This window comes from Rousettus aegyptiacus, unplaced genomic scaffold, assembly GCF_014176215.1.
Source record: "Rousettus aegyptiacus isolate mRouAeg1 unplaced genomic scaffold, mRouAeg1.p scaffold_m13_p_9, whole genome shotgun sequence".
NCBI classification, from domain to species: Eukaryota; Metazoa; Chordata; class Mammalia; order Chiroptera; family Pteropodidae; genus Rousettus; species Rousettus aegyptiacus.
This window is the reverse complement of record NW_023416312.1, coordinates 12,767,933-12,784,810: the sequence shown is the minus strand read 5'-3', so window position 1 is coordinate 12,784,810 and position 16,878 is coordinate 12,767,933. Positions and strand designations below refer to the sequence as shown.

Below are 16,878 nucleotides of genomic sequence, written 5' to 3'. Positions count from 1 at the left end.
GAGAATACAAGTCCCATTGCCTTTGTGATAAAAAGATTTAAATACGCTCAAAAACAGAAATTGCAGCGGTGTATTTGATCAAGTAACTGTTAGGTGATGCGTCAGACATGACTTGAAAACTGAACAAGTTCGCACAATGAAAGGTCACTTTTCCATGTCAGCCAGCAGAGCGTGTGCTACCAGGAGACACAAGGCATCAGGCTGCTTGTATCATGGGTTCCTATCTTGTGAACATGGGATCTGTGTTGGTTATAGAATGGAAGGAGAAAGCATGGGGATGGAATACTGTCTCTCTAAAGCCTTGGCCTGGAAATAAATAATATCTCTCCTAGTCACATTTCAGTGGCGAGGGATGTAACATGCCCTTCCCCACGGCCATCATACTGGCAATAGATTCAATCATGTGCCAAAGGAGGCGGGTAAGATACCACATGGATAAGCACTTTCTGTCTCTCCATCAACTTACAGGTTAGGTGCTCCATGAAAGAGCAACTATTAGAATTTGTCATGAAAACAACCTCTCCCATTCCCGGTGCAGTTTCTGAGAAGGTTAAGTCTGCCTTGCAATTCTACAGCTTTTTGGAGAGCCTACCATGGGACACGTGCTTCAACATACAGGAGCACATCAGTTTTCAAGAGGGTCCTGTCAAAGCCTTTTGTGCTCAAAAGTGATGATTTGGACTGTCCTCTGCAGTACTCTATGGTCTCAACAGGATAAGAAGGTTGTCCTTTCACAGAAGCATGGTCAACACCTTACCTTGAGAGTCCCGAAACCCATAACATGACTGACTGTGCGGGGCACTGTTATAGGTGTCATCAGGCACAAGGGAAAGCCACCACCTTCCTTGGAGCCAGTACTGAGGAAGAGGCACCGGAAGAATGCTGAATTATTTTAATCTTTGAGTGCAAAGATAGCATGGCTGTTGAGGTACATTTTTCCTCCCTAAGAGAGACTCTGCAGCGTCAAGGAATTCAGCTTCCATAAATGTTTGCTAGACAGTGAAGGCCATGGCCTTACCGCACCTCCAACTTGGAGCAAGGCTTTGGCTATCGAGCACCTAGGTGAGCTCTGTTGTCAAACACACAGGCCAGTCTTAAATAGGACCCATCATTAAACTGCTATCAGCCATGATCCCCATGGAGAAAATGATGCCCAGGGAGTTGGGAAGCTCAGAGGCAGGAGAGCTGCTGATTGTGGGCTGGCTGTCAGATTGGTGGCAGGGCACATCCCTCAGAGGAGGGGAAAGGGAAGAACTGGCCAGCAGGTCAGGTTCCATGGTTGGCTAGCCAGACATACTGGGAATGACCCCGTGGCAAGACCCTGCAATTGGGGACAGTGCTGGGAATGAACCACAGCCAGCACCTGAGTCAGCTGTCAAGGAACCCTGGGGCAAGGGACAGTAAATGAATCTCACAGACATTCCCCGAATGGTGCACTGTCCTCATGTGCACTGCACCTTTCTTCTCTGGGCCTGCTTCTAATGTTTGGCACCAACAAACTTGTCTATGCACTGTGTTCACGGCACTGGGACAGGAGCGTGGGACCCCTTCCGTTACTGCCCCTGGAACCCCACCCACAATCCCAACGTGGCTGTTAAGAGCAGTTTTTGTTCCAGTGTTCAGTCTCTCAACTTTCAGACACCCGGTCTGAGTGTGTGCTTTGCTCCTGAGTCTTTGAGCCTCCCCTAGCCCACCATTCTGCCTTACTTGAAATGACCTCCTTCTGGAGGACTTGCCCTATCTGGCCCCAAACTGCCTTGCCTTGGGCCACCTTCACTTGACTGCTCTCATGGGGAGCCTCTTCTCTTCCTCACCCTTTCCTGTCAGTTGAGCTTTCTGAATTACAGGGAATCTGTCTGTCTTCCTTTCATGGTAGCTGGTTCCAGCCTCATGATTCTATGGGCAGTGGCTCCGCCTTCTTTTCCTTAGCAGGCCGCATAGTACCATGGACCTTCCCAAGAGCAGACGCTCACGTAAATTTGGGGAACAGAAGAGAAAATGAGTCAGAGGACTAACTGTTTAGGAGTACGATCTCCTATATGCTATAATAAGCTAAGCAAATTGAGGTATAAATCAATTTTACAAAAGAAAAGACTGAGAAGAGTAAGCGAAATCAAGGTTAATATTTTATTTTATTTTATTTTCTATTCCATTATCCCAATACTTTTACTGTGGGTTATTAGACACTTCCACGAAAATCCCTGTTGCGGTCATTTTTTTTTGTATCTTGCTCTGGCACTAGCGCCGGCCTTCCGTGCACCTTTCGCGCGTGCTCTGTGTTCTTCATCATGTAAGGCCTCTTCGTATTTTGAGGAACAGATACTAGGAACTGTGCCGCTGACCTTGGCCAAAAATTCAAGGACTTTCATCTTGCTGGTCTGAGCGTAAGCTCTTCGGCCCCACAGGTACTCATGGCGGGGTGGATCACTGCCGGGCACCTGGCGGTACTCCAGGTACTTCAGCTTCACCAGATCTGTATTGAGGAGCTTTTGTGGCTCTCCGTAAATGAAATGCTTCTTCCCCGCGTATATTTTCATCATATTCAAAAATTGCCAGAGATCTTCCTCGGAGGCAGAGTTGCCCTTCATGAAGATGAAGCCCAGGATATTCATGACAAGGCCGGTCCTGGGCCAGCCTCTGCGTGCACGCATCCTCCCATTATTGGGGAGTTTCAGCTTGCTGACCAGCTCGTACTCGTGTTTGGTTGAGTCGACTTCCTTCAAATCAACGGCAAAGAAAACTTCAATGCGTTCGGCGGCCTTCTCCAGGATCGCGGCGTATTCGCCTTGGTGTGTTTCTCCCAGGATCTTCTCGATGTCTTCCTTCAAGACGGTTTGGTTCATTCTGTACTTGTGCAGGAGGAACTGCTCCACCAAATCCACCTTCGGAGTGAGCGAAGCACCGTCTGAGCTGTGAGTAGATGGGCCCTCAGGGGAATGTAAATCTTCCTCGTGGCTTTCCTCGTGGTTATCAGAGCTTGCCTCAAATGCGGCTGGAGAGGTGATGGTAGGTGATTCCTGTTCCTCTGCCTGGGAAGTGCTACCTGGCTGGGTCTGTGACTGGCTCTGTGGAGGCACCTCCAGGGCAGAGGAGCACGAGGGAAGCTCATCCATGACTACCGCTTCATGAGACCTCTGAGTCTGGGACTCTTTGCGGGCCTGGCGGCATTTCTCACGATCACGGAACTTACTCTTCTTACAGCGAGGCATGACGACACGGGTCTGTGCTTGAGGACACCTGGAGGAGGAAGGACGGGAGGGTGTGTGCAGCTTCATCACGGAAGTGCCACCTCGGTTATGGGGAAGGCTACCTTTTCAGGTTATATCCAGGACACGGCTCTGAAAACCCACCGGGCTCCTACATTCCCCAGCCCGTGCCCTGGGAACGCTGGTGCTGCTCCCTGCCTGCCCGCCTCAGCGAACGGAGGAGACAGCAGGGGCCGGTGGCTTTGGAGCTTGAGGAGGCTCTTACTGCACGTTCAAGAGCACCGGTCTCTTGGTGGCGGGACCCGGCACCCGCGAGGAGAAAGTGAAGGGGTCCTCAGCATAGCCCTGTCTGGGAAGGCAGCGCAGCCTGCCCAGTGGGGAGTTTCCTGTGCTGCTCTCCTTGGGGCCTCAGTCCTCATTAAGGGTCCTCCCCTGGGCTCCGCGTAGGGCCTGGTTTCCCACCCCTCCAGCTGAACGGTGGCTACACCTTCAAACTAAGGATTCACCTCCCATAGACGTAACAGAAATAAGTGTTTTGGAGCTTCAGCTGGGTAGCCCTGTGCTGGGTCTTCAAGGGCCGAAGCCAGGGGCGGGGCCCGGCTCTATGTCATCCTTACTTTTAGGGGTGGAGGGTCCTCGGGACCTTACTGTGGCCCTCGTCCCAGCCTAGATCCCTCCCTGGCCCCTTAGACATACCCCTTGTCCTGAGGCCAGCACCTCGCTGAGATCCCAGGAGGAGGTGCGGGCGTCCTCCTCTGACCACACCTGCGCTGCTGTCCAGAGACCAGGTACGGGAGGACTTCGATGCGGTTTGCGCTGTGCTGCGGTGTGTGGTTCCCGTCGCCCTGGGGTCACAGGTTGGCCTCTGGGAGCCAAGAAATCCTCCCACTGCTGGCCCTAGGACCATACACCTGAGACTAAGTCCCTCACCCCTTGTGACACCACAGGAGTCAGTGTGTATGTCTTGGCATGCCAACGATGCCCAGGTATCCCATGGCAACCAGTAAGGGCGGGGCTCTGGGCGGTCCTCTGGGTTCCGTGGGTGGAAGGTTCCCTCAGGCGTCACTCAGGGTCGTCACCTCAACGCCCGGAAGAGCCTGGAATTCCATCCTCAACTGACCTCTGTACCTCGAGCCCCTCACCCCCTCCTCAGAGCAAGGCCCTCTAACCCCGGACACCTTCGTGCAGCGTCAGGCTGACAGGCCTGCCCAAGGCATGTCAAGGTTGACGGCTGGGGCTGTCTCTGGGCCTCCTCACTCTTCCGGGGCCTGTGGTAGCCTCAGTTGTCACTCAGGGTTCTGCACTCGATGCCTGCCAGGCCCACAGTACCTGCGTTTACTGTCATACGTCTCGATACCACAGACCATGGCCCTCGCTCCCTGAGGTGCCAAGGAAGGAAACCAGGGAATGCCACACGAGGCTCTCCTGCCTGTGCCATTCCAGGCATGACATCAGGACCAAGTCCTTGGGGCCTGTGTGCTCAGGGTAGGAGCTGCCCTCAGGCCTCATTCAGGATCCTCACTTGTGACTGTTGGCCGGGCCGGGGTCTCCTCTCCCTTTCCCCGTAGGGTCACCCACGTAGACCAAAGCTCTACTGTCCCCAAAATGCTGAAAACAAGTGAGGGGAGGCTCGGCCTGATGGCCCTGCCTCGGCCTTCGATGTATGAGCCGTCGCCAGCCGGTCTCTCTGTGCCTGAGAGAGTTACTACGTGGCGTTCTGCCCTCGCTCCTCATTCATCGGTCTTCCTCTTGACTCCTGTCTCCTCTGTGAAAGGCTCACTGATATTTGCTGCGGCCTGGAAAACTAGGGTTTTCTCCCTCCTGCAGACCCAGCAGAGAACGGTGTGGGTCCCAGGGGTGGTGTGAGATGGGGAAGCTGCAGCAAAGGCAGAGGAGGGCGCTGGCCGGGAGCTGTGCTATCCCAGAGAACACGTTGATCTCTTCCTCCTCTTCACCAGCCAGGCCCAGCCTCTCATCTAACTTCCCTCCCAATAGATCGACTTTCTGCAAGGCAGGGGCAGAGCCTGATATTTTTGTGAGACCCCGATCCTTTGAGGTTTCTTGATATTTTCTTTGTAGATTATGGGATTTTCACTGAATATCATCTTTTTCTTTCTTTATTCATATCTCACGTGTATTTTGGTATGGTTATTGCTTGTTCCTCAGGCTCTGTAATCTAGAACAGTATAGCGAGTGTAAGGACTTGCTTTTGAACTCTCGAAATAGTTTTTGGAGTAGGAGGCCAAAAAATCGCTAAGCGACATGAAGTGTTGCTCATACTTAGTGGAGTGGCTCTGTGTGGGCTCTAGAGCAGGGGTCCCCAACCCTCTGACCACAGTCCAGTACCAATCCGTGGCCTATTAGGACCCGGGCTGCACAGCAGGAGGTGAGTGGCAGGCAAGCAAGTGAATCTCCATCTATATTTGCAGCCGCTCCCCAACACTAGCATCATTGCCTCAGCTCTACCTCAGATCATCAGGCATTAGAATCTCGTAGGAGCACTGGCCAAAAAGGTTGGAAGCCACTGGTTCACCTAATTTTAACATTTTGTCGGATGTGATTAAAATAATCAACCACATATATGAAAGTACAAGGCCTTAACTCACATCTGTTCATGCAGCTCTGTGAGGGGATGGACGCAGAGCAAACACATCTTTTCTCATACACAGAAGTGAAATAGCTTCTAAAGGTAGATCACTGGCTAGAGTTTTTAAGTTACAAGAGCTGTTCTGGAGATTTCTTTTAGAAAAACAGTCATCACTGGCATCCCTTTTCAGCGGCACAAAATCAGTTGCAGAACTTGCTTAGTTGTGTGACATATTCAATCTGCTTAACCAACTCAATCTGTCACTTCAGAGGAGAACGACAACTCTGTTCATGTCGGCAGATAAAGTGGCTGCATTCAAAGCCAAACTGGAATTATGGGGGAGACAAGTGAACATTGGGATTTTTGACGTGTTTTGACATTAGCAGAGATTTTGAAAGAGACTGAGCCAGGGCCTTCTTTCTCCCAGCTGGTGCATGATCACCTATATCTCAGCTTTCAGAAGAGTTAGAGAATTACTTCCCAACCACAAAAGACCCCTGACCTGTGAAGGAGTGGATCTGCGACCCATTTGTGAATAAGCCGGGTGAATCAGCTTTGTCCCTGCTAGAAGAGGATCAACTGCTTGAGATCGCAAATGATGGTGGTCTTAAACATATGTTTGAGACAACTTTAAGTCTCCGTCTGTTCTGGATTAAAGACAAGGATATCCTGAGATTGCCACAAAAGCACTGAAAAGCCTGCTTCCATTTCCAACACCCTATCTTTGTGAAGCAGGGTTTTCTGCAGTGACTGCAACCAAATGAGATTACAGAGGAGACTGGACATAAGCAACACACTTTGGGTGTCACTGTCTCCGATCACTGCCCAATGGGACCGTCTAGTTGCAGCAAAATAATCTCAAGGCTCCCGCTGATTCTGTATTACGGTAAGTAGTACAGTTATTTCCTTATATATTGCAATGTAATAATAATAAAAATAAAGTGTACAATACATGTAATGTGCTTGAATGATCTGGAACCCCCACCCCACCCCCAGTGGTCCCTGGTGCCAAAAAGGTTGGGGACCATTGTTGCTCACACATTCCAGAGATGTGTTCTATCTAAGCTCTTTGCTTTATTCAAGTTGTGTCCTACATAAGTCTCCTGACCAAATGTGCAGGAGGGACAAAATTCAGCTTGGTTCTAGAATAAAGAGGTTTTGATAGGGATGCTGAACAACTAGCACTGTTGGTGTGCGTGTACATTAGCATGACATCTGTGGAAAACTGCAAAGGCACCCAGTATTTCATTGTATTAACCCATTCTCTCAAGCCTAGATACATGTAAAATAGTTTCAAAATTGCTAACCCACACCACTGTGAAATACAATTTCCCAAATTGGTTCAATATTTTTATCATTCTTTGTGTGTATGTGTGTGAAATTCGTTGAAATTTACATACCTTGAAATGCAAAGATATTAACTGTGAGATCTGATAAATTTGAACAAATGCATACACTTGTGAAACCCGCACCTCCATTATGATGGGTATTTTCATCATCCCCCAAATTTTCCTCATGCCCCTTTCCTGTCAAATCTCTAGAACCCTAACAACCACTTTCTGATTTTTTCCCCAGTGAATTAGTTTCTTCTGCTCTAGAACACGTTGTATATAACATGTTGTATCCAGATTATTTTGCTTATTGTAATGTCCACGCTGTTGAGTGTATCAGTCTTTTCTGTTGCGTAGTGTTCCTTTTTATGAAACACCACAATTATTTCATCCACTCTCTTGTTGGCAGACATTTGAGTTGCATCCAGTTTTTGGCTATTACGAATAAAACTGCTATTAACATTCTTGCATAAATCTTTTAGTGAATATTTAAAATTTTTTATTTTGAGAAATACTTAGAATTTGAATTACTCCATCATAGTACATGTGTATGATTAACTTTATTAGAAACTTTCTTATAGTTTCTTATAGTTTTTAAATGGTGTTATTTTACAAACCAAAAAGCATTGCATTTGATCTTCTTCATTTGCTCCAGCTCCTCTCCAATACTCAGAGATGTCAGTCTTTTAAATTTTCTACATTATTCATCTATATTTCATTATGATGTGCCTGTTCAATATTTTTGTCTATTTGTATTCAAATTTTGCTATTGAGTGTAGGGAATTCTTTATATATGTTGAATACCAATAATTTGTCATACGTGTAATTTGTAAATACTCCAGAACTGTTGTTTACCAATTAATTTACTTATGTCTTTTGAGGAGCAAAAGTTTCAATTTGGATAAAATCTAAATTATAATTTTTAATTTATTACAGTTATATTTTTCTGTGTCTTGGCTAAGAAAGATTTGCCTACCCCATGTTATTGAAGATATTCTATCTTCATTAAATTTTATGTTTAGTTTTTTTATGGTTAGATCTATGATCCATCTTATATTAAATTTGTGGAGGTTGTGAGGTAAACGGTCAAGGTTCGTTTATTTTCCATATCCTAGTTTGTCCAGTGCCATCTGTTGGAAAAATATTTCTATTTCCTTTGATACATCTGCATGCACGCTTTAGTCAGATATCAATTATCTGTATAAATGAGGGCCTATCTGCACTTCCTGTTCTATGACACTGAACTATTGCCTATCATTATGCAATGATTACCATAACTTTATATTGAGTCTCAAAGTCAGGTAATATAAGTCCTCCAATGTAGTTATACTTTTCTAATACTCTGAATTATCATATACATTTTAGATTCAACATATCAGTTTCTACAAAAAAATACCCTGCTCAGGTTATTATTTAGATTAAATTTAATATGAATATCAATTTAGACAGAATTGACAACTTGATAAGTCTTCCATTCCCAAAGAAATGATATCTCTCTTCACTTATTCAAGTCTTCATTAATTTTTCTCCTCAATGTTTTTTCTTTTTATGGTTGAGATCTTTACTGTCCTTTGTTAAGTTCATTTATCAGTATTTTAAGTATTATTGTAAATGTATATACATTTTTTCATTTTTGATTGCTAGTATATAAAAAAGTACGACCAATATGTATATATTAATTCTATATCTTGTGATATCATTAAAATCCCTTATTTCTTATAGTAGTTTTTAAATGAATTCTTTAGGGCTTTCTACATATTTTTTACAATAATCATGTCATTTGTAAATAAATACCATTCTACTTCTTGTTTAGTCTTTATGCTTTTTATTTCTTTTTTGTTTTTCCTCCAATAATTAGTGAGTTCAGTACAAATTGAACAGAGTGAAGACTCTTCCTTCTTCTCAGTCTTAGGGGACAAGTATTCGATGTTTCCTAAGTAAGTGTAATGTTAGCTGTATGTTTTCAGTATATTTAGGGCTTTTTCTCTTGAGTCATATTTCTCTGTTTTCACACATAATTAGCAAGATTTTATTACGTAATGCACATTGTGGATGAAATGTTGTGTAGAGATTCTGATATCTCTCTCTTATTCTTGTTCTAGCTGGTAGTAATTTGAATCATTTGAATCTATACCTGACCATACCACACCCCTCAAACCCTACCTTCATGATGGGCAGGAGCTAAAAGTGTTCAATTCTGTCGGCCTTTCAGCTGTTGTATGCTATGAGATGGAGCACATTCAGGGCCTATCCAAGAATATAGGCAGAATTTATATGTATATTTGAGGAATCCCCCTTTTATGGCTTCCGCCTTTCAGATTTCTCTATCACTTTCAGCTGTTCAGGCAAACACAAATTCTGACTTCTGACTCCTAAAGCCAATAATATTGCAGTGTTCTCTTTTAGTTGTAGCCACCTCATAAAAATGGGGAGTGCCCTCAGGGAAGAAGCCTTATTCCCAGGACTTTTACTCAAAGTACTTTCCTAATGAACATATTACATATGTTCATTAAATAGACATTCTTTGCTTCACTTCCAGAATTCTAATGCTTTCTGTGTGACCAATTACTGATTTCCTTTTTGCTTATCAGAAGCACATTTTATAAGAGGTAGATGCAACAGGAAAAAAAGATGCCTCTTAACATAAATACATTATTTATTCTTCATTTTATAAATTTTACTGTAGAATTCACACAGTAATATGAGTTTTGATATCAATAATAAAGGTAATCTGTTTCAACCATCTCAGACTTTTTTTATTCAATCTCCTTTAGAAACACTATTTCATTAAAAGATAAATCATTATTATCAAAATGTCCTCTCTACATGTGCATTATAATATAGATACTGAAATTCAAATTATCACTTGCCTTTTTGTGGCTTAATAATCATAACATTTTTATTTCCAGGTCAAATGCCAATGACTTCAACTCGTGAGATTATAAAACGAATTAATTTAGAGTGTGTGCCAGAAGGGTGGTTATGGATCAAGCTAAGTGAAGCTGTAAAAATAAAAGCATGTCAGAATGAAGAAGAGTTAAAATATGCTGAATTCTTTTCCATTTTGGATTTAATATTAATTTAGCTCATTAGATAGAAAATGGATTAGGATAATCCCAATTGTAATTATACATTCTATCAGGCATATAAAGGTAAACGAGAGAGTGAGTCTGCATTGCCATAAAATTCAGGTTTGAGATAATCAGCACAACAGAATTAAGCTGTCACGGAATGACATTCATTATGCGGCACAAGCCTAAAGCAGATGGAACTAACTCATTGTTAGCTGTATACTAGCTGTCAAGAAACAAATATACTTAGCTAGCTTCTCGGATTTTAGCAAAATACTTACATGGTAACTGTATGAACAGTCTTTTAGATAATACACACCAGAACTTGAGACCAGTATTTTCTCACTTCTGGAGGAAAGCAAGTAGAAATCTAAATGATTGTTATAATACTATGTTCATTAACAGTATTCATTTGTGATTAAACCTTAGATTTCTGTCCTTGATTTGGTGACTGTTCAGAACATGTTCATTATGCAGCTGAATTAGCCTTGGAGGTACCAGATTATGCAGCATTAAAAAAATACCTTTTAAATTATTTCTTTAAAAAAAGGCAAATTTAATTTTTGGATTTTATTTGTTAAAATACTAGGCTATTAAGGTTTTTAGACTGATCAAGATGCAAAATTCAAAAATGGTTTAGAAATCTGGGTCTTCTCAACATGTTTGATTTTTACAACACATCTCATATAATATTTCTCAATCACTGTAGCAGTTAAGTCAGATATTTTTCTGGTACTTTGTAATAGTTCCTCTGCTTATTTTATAACTACTTCCACTCCATTTGAACCCTGACCAACATTATCATATTTCAGGTGCTACCTGAAACCCAAGATTTTGGGCAAGTGTAATTGGGGGGACAAAGACAGAGGATTAAATTGAGGGTGCATGTAAGAGGGTTATCATAATGTATTGTGGAATCTGAGTAAGGTGGAAAGTAAGAATATTATAGTGGATTTAGAGAAGTGGGAAGCATATAAAAACCTGGTAATATTAATAGATTATTAGTCCTTATAAGGTCAAAGAATTGTTGAAATCAGGGAATAACTGAAGGGAATAACCTTCACAGAGTGAAATGCTTGAAACATATTATTGAAGGATGAGCAAGCATATATTGCTAATGACTAAGTTAGCGTGTGATCATGGAATGATTGGCTGAAGAGAAGCTCATGGGAGGAAATGAGATCAAGAAACTAAGAAGCCAAGGTCATTAAAGATTTATCTACATTAATATTAAAGTCACTGATAATTATTAGAGGTATTATTGAAAGTGTCATGCATACAGTTAATGAATGAACAGAGTTGTGTATGAATGAACAAATGAATGAGTGAATGAACATACATATGTATGTATGTATTAAAGGGCTTAGTTCAAATACAATGTTTCTCCAACTTAGTCTTAGCTGGTGCATTGAATAATTAAAAATAAAAAGCACAACTGCTCTCCTGGTTACAATCGTATACTGTTTTGTACTATGGTTAAATGAATACAGGTCTTACCTTCTCTCCTTAAGACCATCATAATGGCTAATATTTTTTTATATCTCCCACAGCAATAGTATTTAAGAAACACATCTGGGATAAAAAATTAAATGGAGAGAGAATCAGCTTTCAAGAGGTAACATTTGTTTTCATCGGGTCTTGACATTTAGTGGCAAAGCTAGTATGCATATATGAATAGTGGAAATTGTTTATAAAAAATACCGTTAGCCAATTTTTATCGACATTTTTACTCTGTACCTGATGTTGTACAAAATGCTTTGCACTTGCATTACTTCCATTACTTTTTCCTAATTTTAATTTTTCATTTTTAATGATTTTTCAATGATTTTAAGTAGCTTTACTACATGACTCAACCATCATCATGAACTGGTTTTAAAACATTTGAATCCCTCCAATATGATCCCTCATGTCCATTTACAGTTAATCTTCATTATCACCCCTCATCCCAGACAACCATTAATCTACTTTCTATTTCTGTAAATTTGCCTTTTCTGGATGTCGTTTATATTTTGCTACTTAGTATGTTTTTAAAGTTCTTCCATATTGTTGTATGTATTAGTACTTCATTCTCTTTTATTGCTGAATAGTATTGTACCACGTGGATATACCACTTTTTAGTCCCATTCATCAGCTGATGGACATTTAAGTTGTTCCCAGTTTGGGGCTATTATGAATGAAGCTTCTGGGCATATTATTGTACAAATCTTTTTGTGGACACATGCTTTCATTTACCTGAGGTATATACCCGGGAATAGAATTACTATGTTGTATATTACCAGTTGTATTCTTATAGGTAGATTTTGTTCTCAAAACAAGGACAGTTGCTGTGTAGTTTAATAATCCAAATTCATCTTGATAGACTGTCCCAGATGTAGAACTCTTATCTAAAAAATTAGATATCCGGAAAATTTTAAGTTTAAACACACATAGACATACATACACATTCACACACACACATATCTTAGTTAATGGGAATCTAGTTGTTATGTCTGTTGTGAAAAATGAACACAATGGGGAAAGTTTTTGAAATTGACTGTGGTAGACCATCTGTGATGATTTTGCCAGTAAAATGTTTAAGTCAATATTAGAAGATGGATATGAATGAGCTAGATGAAGAGAAACTTAGAAGAGCGTTTCAGTTAGAGGGAACAGCATGTGCAAATCCTTGCGGCAGGAGGGAGCATGACAATTTTTGAGGAATGAGAAGAAAGGCAGTATGGCTGGTGTTTTGTCAAGGAGAAGACATGTTGAGTTTTGGCCTTCGAGGTTTTGCTCTTGTTCCTAAAGTCAGTGAGTATCACTGAAGGGATGTAAGCAGATAGGTAACAAAATTAGATAATCTTGTCTGCACAGGAAAATAGTGATTAGTCAGGATTTCTAGTGAATTCTGGGAGGCCACTTATAATCTATCTGGGTTTTTGTTTTTTTCAGTTGATTTTTTTTCTTTTGGTAAGATATTTATCATGTTGATGTACTGAACAGGAATACACACCCATGATTGTTAGTTTCTTTAGTTATATGATCTTTGCTTAAGGAGGGCAGTAGTAGAAACATATTTGGCAATAGATTAATTAACAAAAATGTTTACGCAAATATAAAATCAATTACAAGGTATGAAGACAAACGTAAAATCTCTTGTAATTCATAAAACGATAAGCTTCATAACAAAGAGAACAAAGCTGTATACAAACTCTTGGCTATATATAATATCGTCCATCAGATAACTGCAATTTATAAATGTCACCCAATATTTGTATCATTAGTGATGCTAATAATAATAGCAAGATTATTAGCTACAAATTATGTAATGCCAACTGTGCTAGCTACTCTAAGTATTTTATACAGCTTATCCTCAAAAATAACACCACTGAGTGCTTATTTTAACCCCTTTTTTAAGATAAGAAAACTGAAGTTCAAGAAGATGAAGTGTCTTTCCCAAAGTCTCACAGTTAATAAATAATGGAAAGGTTTTTCAGTATGTTCCATGTGTAACCACAGGACGTATGCTTGCTGGATATGCTGGTTTGCCTCCACCCAAGCTCTTTGTAAAATGGAAGTTATATATTTCAAAACCATTTCTATAACAAATGGAGTCTAAGTCATAGAGAAGTTTTTAAAGTGACATGTCAAAAACGTAGCTTTCATCTCACTTCTCTGGATTGAAGTAATTCATACACAGGAAATATAGTAACCTACCCTGTCATTAATAAGTAAATGGACCTTTATAAGTGAGCAATTTTTTTCCTTTCTGCCTATCAGTTGGATGAGGCCAACTATTTAATGAGCAATTTGTCATATGTCTAAAATTTATCTTAAGAGTATAAAATTGGGAAAAGATGAATAGAATGAAAGGCAAATAACTTCCAAATGAAAAAAGACAGAGGTACTTAAGGCAAAGAAATGAACCATTTTAGATCCTATAACTAAAAGGAAATCATTGAATATTTCATAGTCTTAAAAATTCTGTTTTCTATATTAAAGTTAAGACTGTACATGTAATCACATGATATTTCCCCCCTTTTATCTACTTGCATAGATTATTTCTTGCTGACACTATATAATAAAATATTATACACAGATTTTTCTCAGATTTGGCAATGGGTTTTAGAAGCTGCAAATGGTACAACTTATTGACTTGTCACCTACTGATATTTATGGTCATAAACTAGGCAATCTTCCTGATGAGAAAAAAATACTTTTTATAGTTCTTGCTTCCTTTTTTTTTATTAAAAGAAATCCAAATAGTGTTTGAAATAAAATCTAATTTAAAAATTCTATGTTAGAATTTGCCAATAAGCTTTTATACAAATGGCCAATTATTATAGACCTAATAACTAAACAAGAGTGAAAAATCCTAATGGAGTTCACTTAACCCATGTTAATGAATGTTCCTTTTGACAATAAATAATAACAGATGGCTACCTTCTTAGTGACAGTTGCCAACTATAATGGTTTGACACTTAAAAAGAGCACTTCCCCAATAACAGAGGAATGCTCTTTTCTGAAAATTATTTGGATATCATCCTTTTTATAATACGACTATTAATGTGCTGGTAAACAAGTTATTTTCAAAAGGAGTGTTTGGTTTAATCTCACAGTCATAGGCAATCCATAAGAATTATTGCAGTACATGTGCATCCTGCCTTGCAAAGATGTTAATGCATTTGTACCGTTTTTCTTAAATCATTGACAAGCAACACATTTTAGGGATTCATCCATTCAACAGGTAAAAATAGACATGATATCTGATAAATTATAGAAAATCATTAAATATCTATGGGGAGTCAATAATACCATGATATATAGTAGATAAACAGTGAACATCATGATTTTAGCTAAGGATATGTATCAGTACTTCCTAATTTAATTCAATTCACTCATGTTCTTACACTCCAGCTTATGTGATTATTTAGAAACTATATTATTTTGGGCTGTCTGCTAGACCCAGATCCTCTACTTCCTTCTCACCACCTTCCTTGGAATGTGGTCTTTCTTCCTGTACTTTATAATGTCATATGGTTTTATTCATTGATCTTGTTTCTCCCCTTACTCTTTCAAATTTTTGCTGATGCTAGCCAGACAATTCCTAAGGCATATGACTGAAGGAAACAAACTGCTCCATCATCTTTTTGAAAAATGGAAGTGAGAGCTTTGTCCAATCTTATAAGAGGCAGTGCAGATGAAAAACAAAACAAAACAAACTTTAAAAGCATTGTTAAATCCATGTAAGACAACCCATTATTGGAGAATGGTGAGATAATGTGTTTCAGGCTACATCTTTTACTTTTAAAAATTACATCAGAGAAAGAATAATGTCTTCTTTCATAAAATTCTTTTAAGATTCCTATTGGACGTGTCTATTGAAACACAGAGTTTTGGTAGTACATAGAAAACCCAAACCTTGCATGAAAATTCCTAAATTCCTATAAGAAATATTCTTAGAAGTATGTTACATTTATCAGTAAATGAGAAATAAATGATATATTCATATCAGCTAAATTCTTTTGTTAAATAAAATTTTACAAAATAGTGTTACCTTCAAAAATAGCTATTAATGTGCCACAACTCAGTAAAAAAAATCTTTTGAGAAGATTAAGGCTTTTTATTTAAATATGGTTGTATTGGTTAACATAAGGTTGCTCTAACAATGGAGAAAAATGACCCCAGACTTTTTTTTGTAGACACACACACACACACACACACACACACCCCTACATAGAGCAGTTCCCTATTGCAGATTGTATAAACAGTTCCCTGTAAATATTAGTGCAGAAACAGGATTTTTAGTACACAATAATGAAAACTGAAACAATTAGGTATCAGGATCATTGAGTTCCTGCCCAGATCCATCATTACAAACCTGAGGCATACCAGTAATGTCACTTGCCACTTAAGTTTTTAGAACTCCTTAATTTACTAAATGTAGGGGAGGGAGAAGTGTAGTGGTTAGATAATCTAAAAAGTTCTTTTAGTGCTATTATTCTATAGCATTTAAAGAGAATTCCTTATTTAGAACCAATTCATAATTGGAAGCACCCTTGGTGTAATGAAAGGGCGTTTCAGGGAAAATTTTAGTTAGTTGTCTTTGCAACAACATGTGGCATTAGTTTATGGGGAAAGACAACGAATGTATAAGAATGTGTCATATATTATCTTAACAAATATTCATTCAATGATATTCAAAATACCACCATATAAGGATGACTGACATATTATATACTATTTTCCACATAGCCTTTTGGTTATTTTACCTAATCTTCTGTGCTTTATTTTAATATTACTATTCTAATATCAGTTTGGGAGCTGATCTGATCTGGCCATTTAGTTCAGAGACTTTTTTTTTTTCAAATAACAGTATTAAACCAGTGGAATACAGTATTATCTCATCAATGTAGTTTTTATCTCCAAGCACCCAGTCGTAAATTGTGAAAATGTCTGAATAAAAGGAATCATTGAATGTTGTAAAAAATAAGGGCTTAAGATGTGTTATGAAGTGGCTCAAGTCACCTATTTTAACCTTTTTCATCCACTATATTTGTTCATTTGGATAATCATACCTGGGGTTCTGGCATGAAATTATTTCTAAAGAACATAATTTCTCTGAATTCTACATACTGGAAGAAATGAAGTGAAACATTTAAATGAGGACATTTATGTGCATATGAATTATCTTCACAATATGG

General features: G+C 39.7%; 1 protein-coding gene across 1 annotated transcript; it reads right to left on the bottom strand.

Moving 5' to 3' along the window:
• Nucleotides 1-2,210: 2,210 nt before the first annotated feature.
• LOC107502418 (melanoma-associated antigen B5-like) lies at nt 2,211-3,275 on the bottom strand. The gene has a single exon (XM_016129592.2). The coding sequence runs from the start codon at nt 3,273-3,275 to the stop codon at nt 2,211-2,213; it is 1,065 nt and encodes a 354-aa protein (XP_015985078.2).
• Nucleotides 3,276-16,878: the final 13,603 nt, after the last annotated feature.